Raw genomic sequence first — 11,403 nt, 5'->3', positions numbered from 1 at the left:
AATGTCTGTATTAATTCCACAGTGTTTATTGATGATGTGACAGACAGAAGCACTCGGATAAATTCTAAAGTGTTTGGGAATATATTGTCTGTTCAGATTCCAAATTTATTGGACAGCACTTGACTTTATACATGGACAATGACCCAAAACATACTGCAAAAGCAACCCAGGAGTTTTTAAGGCAAAAAAGTGGAATATTTTGCAATGGCTGAGTCAGTCACCTGATCTCAACCGATCGAGCATGCATTTCAGTTGCTGAAGACAAAACTCAAGGCAGAAAGACCCTCGAACATACAACAACTAAAGACGGCTGGAGTAATGGCCTGGCAAAGCATCACAAAGGAGGAAACCAAGCGTTTGGTAATTTCCATGGGTTCCAGACTTCAAGCAGTCATTGCCTAAAAAGGATTCTCGAAAAAGTATTAAAAATGAACATTTTATTTATGATTTTGTTAATTTGTTCAATTACATTTGAGCCCCTAAATAAGAGAACCGTGAATAGAAATGGTTGCAATTTCTAAAAGTTTCACGTGATATTTTTGTTCAACCCCTCGAATTAAAGCTGAAAGTCTGGACTTCAATTGCATCTCGGCAGTTTCATTTCAAATCCATTGTGGTGGCGTACAGTAACGTGGCGTAACTGTACATAGCCCATCTGGCCTGAGAAGGGCTCATGATTCCCCAGGAGGACCTGGTGAACTGGGGAATGGGGAGAAGGATTTTTGAGGTACCTTGCATAGCACCACTGCAACCCAAACACATGGATGAAATTAGATGGGTGCATGGATAGAGTTTGCCTTAACTTTCTCTTTCATATAAGTTTGGCTACCTTAGAAGTTCTGTTCTGACTGCTCGTTTCTTGACTTTTCAGACCTTTTCTTTTTTGCAATGTTCTTTTTTCGCATTCCCAGATCTCAACAATAACTTGGTGAGTTGTTTTTGTTATTATCATTGTTAAGAATGTGGGCTAAAACTTCAAAAATAAAACCCAAGTTTTAATAAATCGGAATAACCCTTTAAAAGCTTTAAAAATGCTCTTTGTTCATGTGTATCATTATTAATTCTGCTGGTCTCCTTAAAGCACTACCAGAGCCACAGACAGAAGTCATTTGCTGTTCAGTAAAGCCCATACAAGATAATACCATTATAACGTATAACAAGAGTCCACCAAGTGTCATTATTGCCATAAACCCCTTTAAGCCACAAGGGGATTTAGCGCCACTGCAAGCATGTATGCAATAAAAGCACTATAGTTGAGTTGCACTGTGCGTACCATACAGAATCTGAGGGCAACGAGAATGATTTTATCATAGTTAAAGCCCACAATGAATTAATGTATATCTTTTTCTATTGATTTCAAATACATATGCTCTGTTTCATTCAAGTTAAAGCAAACAAAAAGAGTTAAAAACAACCCTCATATTGTCAAGTCAAAATTCCCCTTACAGTACTTAGCATCCTGTAGAAAATAAGGTATATTTCCATGCATTTTTAGAAAGGCTGCTGTGTATCAGATCCACTTTAATGTTCTCAGACTGTCAGTGGATAAAAAACACAGTACGCAGCTGCAGTGGAATGTCAAAGGTCTGAGTGGCCAGCAATGCGGAGAAACTGTTTAAACTGTACTGTGTACCGACAGGTGAGAGAGTCGATGCAGTGCTAGAGTGTTACAAAAAAAATGTCTTTATTTTCCTCCCTCAGAGTGGCTGAAACAGACAGAGTGAAAGACAGGACAGAGAGAGAGAGAGAGAAATCAAAATGATGTGGAGGAGAGCAGAAGCAGGGCAGAGGCAGAAAAAGCAGGGCAAGCTGACCACAGCTTGTCTGACATCAATCCAATAGCTGGTTTTTATCTTTGTCCCACGCTCACTGGACACATATCTGATTCTTCAGACTGTTGGAGAAAGACAGAAAACATCACGTTAATCAGTTATACACTAAAGGTTTCATAGTCATTCAGTTAAAACTGCAATAAGCAAATTAATTGTAAAAAGTTCACATCGTCAGCCATATTTACAAATAATATGTCAATACAAGTTTTCATTTAGCTGACGCTTTTATCCAAAGCGACTTACAATTGCTATACATGTCAGAGGTCGCACGCCAGGGACACAATGGTGGATGGGTCACACTGGGGGGGGGGGTTCAACCTGGGTCTCTCACACCAAATGTATCCATTGCGCCATCACCACCCACCCCAAAACATGACAACGATGAGAACTTAAATAATTCCAGCTTACTTCTGTTGTGGTTTAAATGGCCATTTTTAAAACAACAACAACTAAAATGACCCTCAACATCAGGTGTTTTATCAAATGCTCAAAAAATACATATGTGTAAGTTTAAGTTTCAAAGCCCTCCATGGGCCCTGGGAATTATGACTCTTGTGGATACAGAACAAAAAGAAGTGTGATGTTATAGAACCACAAAATTGCGGAGGTCGGGGTGGATAGATGGGTCAAGAAAATGTGTCTGTACGCGGGGTAAACTGCTGCAGGTGAGTGGCTGCATACATCAGGACCGACAACTGTATTGTTCTGTTTCTCAAGGAACATAAAATTAAATAAAAAAGTTATGCTGCTAGTTTCAAGACTGCATAACCAACAACGCAGAAATTTAGAGTATTGCATAATATTCAAAACTCCCTTTTTCCTGCATGCTTTATGAGGGTTTTGTTCCACATGTTCAACAAAGCCCTCTTCTTCTCATCTCACACCCGGTGTCAAAAGGTTGCCATCTAATCCCTGTTGATGTGTGATTGAATAGGTGAGTGGAAACCTCTCATTTATCGGTCCAGCAACCTGAACCTCAACCGATTGCCTCATCTTATCAGTTTATCATGGCACAATCACTGTCCTCATGTCTCCTGGGCTAGCAGAAGTGATACTCATAGACTCAATTGTTCAACCCACTGAGGACTCTATCAGGTAAAGCCAATGGCTATCAATCTAAACAATATAAACAGTATCAAAAGTGCGCCCGTGGTTTAATAGCACAGAAGGAAATAAATCGAGAGGAAACCTGCAGTTTTTCCCAGTGGGGATACACAGTGACAGCGTAACTGAAACACAACAGATTGACAGTTAGCATTGTTTTTGTTGATCTCTTTTTATTGCACATAATCAATGCAGTTTCCTCTGTCAGTGAAGTGGGAATTGCATGTTGTCTTTGGGTGAACTAAGCAGAGTAATCAGCCTGCTATGTAAAAGCAACATCCCGCTGTGTGTGTCCCACGAGGACAAAACAGCTCCAACAAAACAGCTCCAACGAAACAAATTGTCATGCTTATTTAACTGGAGAGCTTAATGTGGCAGAACGCACCAATGGAGCAGAATATACAATCAGACATATGCCTATACACACAAAATGCTTTGATTTACTGTAATGAAGTCTTTAGCCCCTAGATTTGGATAACCTTTAAGGTAGACAAAACGGATTTGGGCAATTGTCACAACAATGTAGGAGTTAAGAACCAAAGATGCACAAATCATTCATATGGCTCCAGTATCATCAAGCAAAGAGGCGTAAAAATATAAAAAATACTGCTTTATCATGGGCTTTGTTTGGCACAACGGCTTTAAAATCAGATTCAGCCTGGAGGAATAATGTTGCAATGCTCTTTTCATCTTTATGTTTTACAAAAGATAATTTATTGGCTTGACATGTGTGTGAGTTTCTGAAAACAAGCAATGGCTGCAGTTTGCTCAGAGGAAACCATATTTTTTGGCATCCCACTTCTGTTAAATGAAAATCTCACAGACCTATCAAAGGAAAAAAAGGAGGAGCGCAGAGCTACGCTCCTGACACGTGGTTACACAGCTTTCTACAGTGTTTCATCCTTTATCTCCATTATAGCTGACAGGTACATGCACGTGGATGCACCTCCAACCACCCAACCCTTCCTGAGTCTACGATAGTTTCCCCTTGTTGAAGTGAGGAACGACATGATTTTCTGACTGGATTCTGATTTTGATAATGTCACAAGGTAGTAGTAAAGTAAATGTAATTTTCATATTACAACAGGGTTGAAAATGAAATGCAGTTTGTGGTTCCTTTCTGCTACAAAGCAGACAATAGCTACAAAAAGTTATAAAATGGTAAACAGAAATAAACTATATTGGATGGAGCAATGCTGTGGATGAATCTGAATTTAAGTCTCACAGCTTGGGGGGAAAAAGCTGCTCTGCAGTTTAGTGTACCAACAGTGTGGATATGTGCATTTTATATCAAATACATTTGGACTACTCCAAATTCTTTCTCTCTCCCTGGGAGAAAGAAAAGGAGGGGGTGAGATATCAACTCTCAACAGACAGCTGAAGAGACCCCAAAGGAAGAGGTGAAAGGTTCGCTCTCCCTAAGTGCTGTTTCTTGGGCAGTCTGATCGTAAAACTGGCCACCTTTGGCAGCAGCCGTGATAAGCCTCGATGCCTGACAGTCTATCGGAACTCTTCGTAAGAGAGGAAACCCTAAACTGCCCCCCACACATGTAACCATGGCAACTGTCCTTCCTCTTTCTTTAATTACCTGACATCAAAGGATATTCTCATCTTCACACCCAGATGTGAATTGGTGAGAAACTCCAGACGCCAGAGAAAGGACACAGTCCACATTCCTTTGTGGGGACAAAGGAATACTGTTCTGACACTTCCTTTAGAAATGATGATAAAGAAATGTCATCCTATACTCGATTAATTTTCCAGCTTGAATTTAATGTTAACAAACCAAATTCCCCAGGTCCTGAGCAAAGGATTGTTTTAGGGTTAAGCAAAGCTATCCTCATGTAACCCGAGCTCCCCCAAGTGGACAAAATAAGTATTACATGCCATCGTCTGCAATGCTGTTTAATGTATAAATGTCACTCGGTATTTATCATGTCCAATAATCTGATGCCATTTGTGTATCTTGCTTATATTCTCTAAGAACGTGTAACCGCCAATATATCCAGAAAGCTCGTTAAGTTCCTCTCATCTGTGATTCCTATGAAATGCTAACCTTTTAAGGTCTAACTACTGACAATTGTTTTCCTTTTATCAAGTGCTTAAAACTAAGAACGGAACAACCGTTTGACCCTAAGAACTTCGGCCCCCCGAAGCCTTTGTTCGTTCTCAAGCCACACATGCGAAGCGCCGCGACATCGATTTTGCCCTCGTTTCCAGCAACCTTACTTGCTTTTGATTTTCTGTTCTTTTGTTTGTTAAAAGTTATCAGACCGCTAAGTTACACTAGTTTAATTCATTCTTTATTCTTCGAGCAAACTTACACTGCTCCCTCTGAGGTCGGACCCTCCACGTGGGACCGCCAGCAGTAACAAAGGACGACCAAACCTCTGACCCGAGCCAGGGTTGGAAGGGCCCCCACTGCCGTCAAAAGACGTACCTCCGGAGCAATTCCCTGGCAGAGAAAGCGAGTGGCTGACGGTTTTAAGCTGTCCTAACCAAGAACGCACGGATCTCTGCCAGCGTGAGGCCGTTTAACAGCAACCGGCTGGGAGAAACGACATTCAGTAAGACCAAAACCCTGCATTCTGTAGTCAGTGATGTCCCATAGTTGTTAATAAATTATCTTTAACTCTTAAAACTCATAGCTTGCGTTCATTAGTTTCCCGTATGAGTCAAATGCTCCCCACAAGAGAACTCCACCTTCTCATTGTTTAGCCATTGTTTATTTCTTTGATGTATTTAACCGCATTTTTATATCACCTTAGTTAGTTAATAAACTTCACTGTAATCGAGGAATTGTGTGTGTGTTGCCTGTCTCCAAGTCCCTGCCACGACAATTCACCTGAGAATTTACTGACTGATTTATTTAAGATAATTGAGCGATTATTAACTAACTGTTCACTAGTGAATAATTGTATAATTATTAAAACGCTATCCAGAGGTCCAGAGACTCTGGGTTAATTAAAACTCCGGTGGTGCTCCGCGAAACGAGAGATTTATGGATCAATATTTTCTGAATATTAATATTCATAATTTGGTATTAATTCTCATAAATTTATTAAAACATAGTAAACATGCAACAGCAGTCTGGTGGTGACTGCAGCAAATTCTATGTCTCTTCCCAGAAGGCAGCAGGGTGAACAGGCTGTGGCTGGGTGGGAACTGTCCTTTAGTATCCTTTGGGCTCTGCAGGCACCTCACCGATATCACTGATGCTCGGGAGATGGGTACCAATGATCTTCTGAGCAGTTTTAATCACCCGCTGCAGAGCCCTCCGGTCCTGGGCCGTGCACATCCCATGCCAGTTTGTGATGTTTCCAGTCAGGATGCTTTTTATTGCTCCTCTGTAAAAGCTGACAAGAACTTGGAACAGGAATTTGGCCTTCTTAAGTTTCCTTAAGAAATACAGGCGTTTCTGAGCTTTCTTCATCAGTGTGGAGATGTGAGATGACCATGTCATGTTCTCTGTGATGCTGATTCCCGGTAACCTGAAACTATTCACCTACTCCACCTCAGCTGCACTGATGTAGACAGGAGTGTGTGTCTTTATCTTCTTTTTCCTGAAATCAATGATCAGCTCCTTAGTTTTGCTGACATTTAGCAGTAGGTTGTTCTCTGAGCACCACTCTACAAGATTATGAATTTCCTCCCAATATGAAGTCTCATCGTTGTTTGAAATCCGCCCGATGATGGTGGTGTCATCTACAAACTTCACAACAGAGTTCTCTCCATGTCGGGAGATGCAGTCGTGGGTGTACGGCGTGAATAGAAGAAGGCGGAGCACACAGGTGTTGAGAACTAGAGTGGAGGAGATGTCCAAACAATCTGGGGTCTGATTGTTAGGAAGTCCAATATTCAGTTGCAGAGTGTAGTACTCAAGCCCAGAGCCAGTCAGTTTCATGGGGGAAATTGTGTTGAATGCTGAGCTGAAATCCACAAGCAGCATACTGATGTCGTTGTTGTTTTGTTGCTATGTATAGGAATTTAAATCATTCATGTATGTGTAGACAAGTGTAAAAGGTTGTGCGTAAATCACTCATAAATGTTCTGACAAGTTGCAAATCTTTACCTCCAGGACTGTGCCTGAAAACTCATTCACATCTGTGCTTGGAGGCTCAAAGCACAATGGGTCTACGCCTGTGTGTAATGAGAAACGAGCCAGTCATAGGGATGAACCGACCCATCTCTGAAGTTCCCCTCAGCGCTACAGAGTTTTTTAGTGTCTTTCTGCTCGCCGTTTTAGTTTAACATCCCGCAACTGTTTGTTTTGTTTCTCACTGCTGTCATCAACTTTCCAGCAGCAGCAGGCAGCAGTCTTAACTGAAAAAGCTTTGATATGTTTCATTCTCATCTCCTTGGATTTTATCTCTCACTCTCTCTTTTAGACACTCCTTTACAAACCACTATGTACACAGTGTTTCCACAAAGTAAACCCATCAAACGTCTTTAGCGCACAGACATAGACCAAATAATTTCTACCCTTTAAGATTTCAAGTATAAACCTCTATTTTAATGCACACAGTAATGGAATTTTTAATAGGCATTCTTGGTATAATGTATAACAATACAAGTCAAAATCTCTCTGTCACACACACATGGACAGACATCTTTCTATCTCCACTTTCATTAGGATGGGAATGGAGAGTCGGCTGGTTTGATGTTATCAAACCATCATTAGAAGACAACATCTCCAGAGCAAAATAACAGATGCAACCATACAACCTTAGTAAAAGCCTTAAATGGGGATGAAATTCACATTCTGAGAATTGCAGAAATTGACTGCTTCCATTTAGTATTCTGCTTTAATTTGAGGTGCCCTAAATTTCTGGTGTCATTCATATGTATGAATGCCTTAAATGTAGCACAATCAGGATTATGTGGAATCTCCATCTTTCATAATTTCCCAGATGAAACATACAGCAAATTGATTCATTCAAAGAGTGCATTATTACATTACATCAGTTCTTCTTACATGAAACCATATTTAATTTGATATGACGCAGCTGGCGAACACCAGTTAAAATGCAACGTGCTTCATTGTGAAGGTCTCAGGAGCAGAGTTCAGTTTGCTTAATTTAGCACCTCATTACACCAGTGAGCAAATTCACAGCCGTCAGCTGGATTACAAGCCACCTTTGAGGCCAGTGCTTACATTCTTTCTGTTTGTGTGGTTAACATGGGCTGTAGTTAGTGAGGCTGCCTGGCAAACAGCAGGTCTGAGGTTTGAGCCCTCCGCAGTCAGTGAGGGTTGTGTCCCTGTTCACCTCTAGTGGGCTCAGTATTTCAGATGCACTCACCATTATTTTCCACACTCACCATTATGTTCCTGTGCAAAAATCCCAACTGCATATTTTCTTGATCCCGCATTCATCCCACAACAAAAGTAGTGTTTTTGTACAACTTCGATTTATGTATGAATCCCTGAAAGTCTCTTGTAGGCTTCAAATACAGATACATATTGTCATTACAGACACCCATGTCCAAGTCTGAATGACCATCGTTGGTATCTTCACCTGAGGCCAATAGGTTACGTTTGTTGAGTTTCCTGGGAAGTGATGAAAGGACAGCATTGTAAGTGGGGGATAAGTGGTGGCGTAGACCCCCTCCTCTGTTCAATGACGGCTTCTCGACCCGGGTGTAGATGGCTTCCCTGACACCTCTTTCTAAAATGTGCACCTGGTGGTCCTCAAACGAGTGTCCTCTGTCCTTCAGATGTAAGTAGACTGCAGAGTCTTGACCTGAGGAGTTGGCCCTTCTGTGTTGAGCCATGCGTTTGTGTAGTGGTTGTTTAGTCTCCCCAATATACAGGTCTGTGCATTCCTCACTGCATTGGACCGCATACACTAGATTGCTTTTCTTGTGTTTGGGGGTGCGGTCTTTGGGGTGGACCAGCATCTGTCTTAGTGTGTTCTTGGGTTTAAAAAACACAGGGATGTTGTATTTGTTGAAAATCCTCCTGAGTTTCTCTGATACTCCAGACACGTATGGGATCACAATGTTGTTGCATTCGACCTTCTTCTCCTCATCCCCTGTAGTGTTGGTCTTCTTCCTGGATTTTGTGGCTGTTTTCACAAATCCATTAAGGGTATCCACGGGCTGTAAATGCCCCCTTCAGGTGGTTCTGTTCCTTCTCCCTGGCTTCTGCACTTGTTGGTATGTGGTCTACTCTGTGGTGCAGGGTTCTGATGACCCCTAGCTTGTGCTCCAGTGGGTGGTGGGAATCAAAAAGTAAGTATTGATCTGTGTGTGTGGGTTTCCAGTCCTCTTCAATGTGTACAGCACAGTTCAGGAAAGCCAAACTGTTGTTGTGGCCATCTTCTTGTGTGCACTTGATGTTACTGTCCACAGAGTTGATGAGTTCTGTGAAGGCTTGCACTTCTTGAGTTTTAATTTTGACCCGACATACCTGTACTAGTGGCTTGGTGCTGTTCCTCTTTCTTTCCCCTCCACTTCTTCCATGTCGATGTTAGGTGACACTGGTGAGCCTAGAATCCTGAAATAGGAGGTTGAGTTACAGATCTGGTCAGGGCTGAGGCTACACTGCTGTCCAGTGTGTGGTCTTACAGTAGCCATTTCCTCATGGATTCTATTCCCTCCATTACACGCATGTCACGGTGCCTCCTCCTTCGGGAGGGCCCAGGAGGTGAACTGGTCCGAGCGAGTGACCGAGGTGACCGAGTTGATGCTGCTGATAATTGGCCTGAGTGGGGCTCCTTCTTTGTGTATTTTGGGTCAGGAAGTGAACAAAGTTTAGTTTAATGTGAAACTAAACAGTTACAACAGAGCTAGTGTTTACTTTACACTGGAGCCCAATTAAACGTAGTTCAGCCAGACAGGCCGTAGGCCTACTGATATGATGATTGACAGAAGGATTTATGCGTAAACTAGAGGACTGTAACCTACATCAGCTCATTTTAGAAAGCCAGTTAAACCAGTTGCTTGGTTTAATCTCATGCATTTACTGCAGAATGAACCAATTTCATGGTTGTTTTCACTATTCGTCAAACTCAACCTAATGGGTACTATTAATGTCAACAAAAAGCTTAGTGACAAGGAGTGTTTAATGAAACGATTATCATTACTTAAACTGCTGTTGCTCAGTGAGAGAGGGAGAGGATTGGTTAACTGCTTTAACTTGTTTATTCATGGGAACAGGCTCTGTCAGAGCAAATTAAATGTTCACCTTAACAGATTATGACCTACAGCCATTTTATTCTCTGCATGTAAAAAACACTGTGAATGGTGGGTCAGTGAGCTCACCCAGTCTAAAAGAAAGCAGGCCCGTACCTCAATCTACATCTATCTTGGAGGCCATGACAGGAAACTGTACAAAGGCATGTTTAATACTGTTGCATAGGCACGTGCTGTGACTCTTCACATTAACCACCTCTGGATGGCTGAGGAGGTCTTGGTTATTTAATAAATTCCTCTCCAGCACAGCATGGAGTCTCACTCTTTACTAATGAGCAATTTGAATAGATTAATCAGTCAAGTGAGAGCACTGAGAAAAACATCATATGGCCCTATTCTTGGTGTATGTGGCGAGTGTAGCTCCAGTCGCTGAACTGATTTTTTGTGTCTGAAATCCTTGCTGCTGTTGCTCTCCATCAAAATGTCAGCACTCAAATGTGCATGCTCCCCAAAGTGACAGCAGGACAGACTGTTAAAGACTCTTGGGGATGATACATGGCCTCAAGCCTAGCATTCAAACCCACACACACACACACACAAAGATGTAAAGTCAAAAACTAAAAGAATTCAAAGCTACTGTATATGAAAGCCACCAGCTTTCATCTCAAGGCTAAGAAGGGTCTCATAAGTAATTCACTGTACCGACGGTGTAGTTAACACAGCTGCACGACCTCTCACTGTCCAGAGAAACCACCTAAGTGCATCAACTCTCTGAACATGGCTACTCTGCAACTTCGGCATTCCTTTGGCGTGTGACAAATTTTGTCAGCACATTACTCTAACTGAAGCATTTTTCATGCATAATTCATCCTCCAGCCTGCATCCCACATGGACATTTTCAAATCCCTTTGAAGTTAATTCCCTCTTCGTGATAAACAGCCTCACTTGCTTCGGCTGTGTTGCAGCTTATGGTTGTCTGTGTCGTCTGTGTTGGAGAAAGTCACCTGTCCGAAACAATTTTACTGTACAATACTGAGTGAATACGGAGTGCCGGAGAGATTTTACATCTAATAATCCACCATGCAAAAAGCAGAAAAAAAGCTTCTTGAGTACTTTGGTGTGTTTGTACATTCAAGGGAAATTCAAGGATAGTTTAACAATTTTACACTACACACACACGCATGCACGCACGCACACACACAAATACACACACACGCAATAGTGAATTCCTGGAGAACATCTCACAGTATGCTGAAGCTTCTTTCTGCAGTACAAAAAGTGATTTGAACTGCCTGCAAAAAAGAAAAGAAACACTCTTTATATCTCACTGCCA

The 11,403-nt window shown here is 41.7% G+C and overlaps 1 protein-coding gene across 1 annotated transcript in view; it reads right to left on the bottom strand.

The window, feature by feature from the left end:
* Window positions 1-1,660: 1,660 nt before the first annotated feature.
* Window positions 1,661-11,403, bottom strand: part of zmat4a (zinc finger, matrin-type 4a) — a 226,143-nt gene continuing 216,400 nt past the window's right edge. Inside the window, exon 7 of the mRNA XM_046036065.1 lies at window positions 1,661-1,894. Within this exon, the coding sequence (XP_045892021.1) occupies window positions 1,867-1,894 (28 nt within the window). The 3' untranslated portion in view covers window positions 1,661-1,866. The remainder of the gene's footprint in view (window positions 1,895-11,403) is intronic.

This window comes from Micropterus dolomieu, linkage group LG21, assembly GCF_021292245.1.
Source record: "Micropterus dolomieu isolate WLL.071019.BEF.003 ecotype Adirondacks linkage group LG21, ASM2129224v1, whole genome shotgun sequence".
Lineage (NCBI taxonomy): Eukaryota > Metazoa > Chordata > Actinopteri > Centrarchiformes > Centrarchidae > Micropterus > Micropterus dolomieu.
Note: the sequence above shows the minus strand (reverse complement) of the source record. Positions and strands in the feature narration are given on the sequence as shown.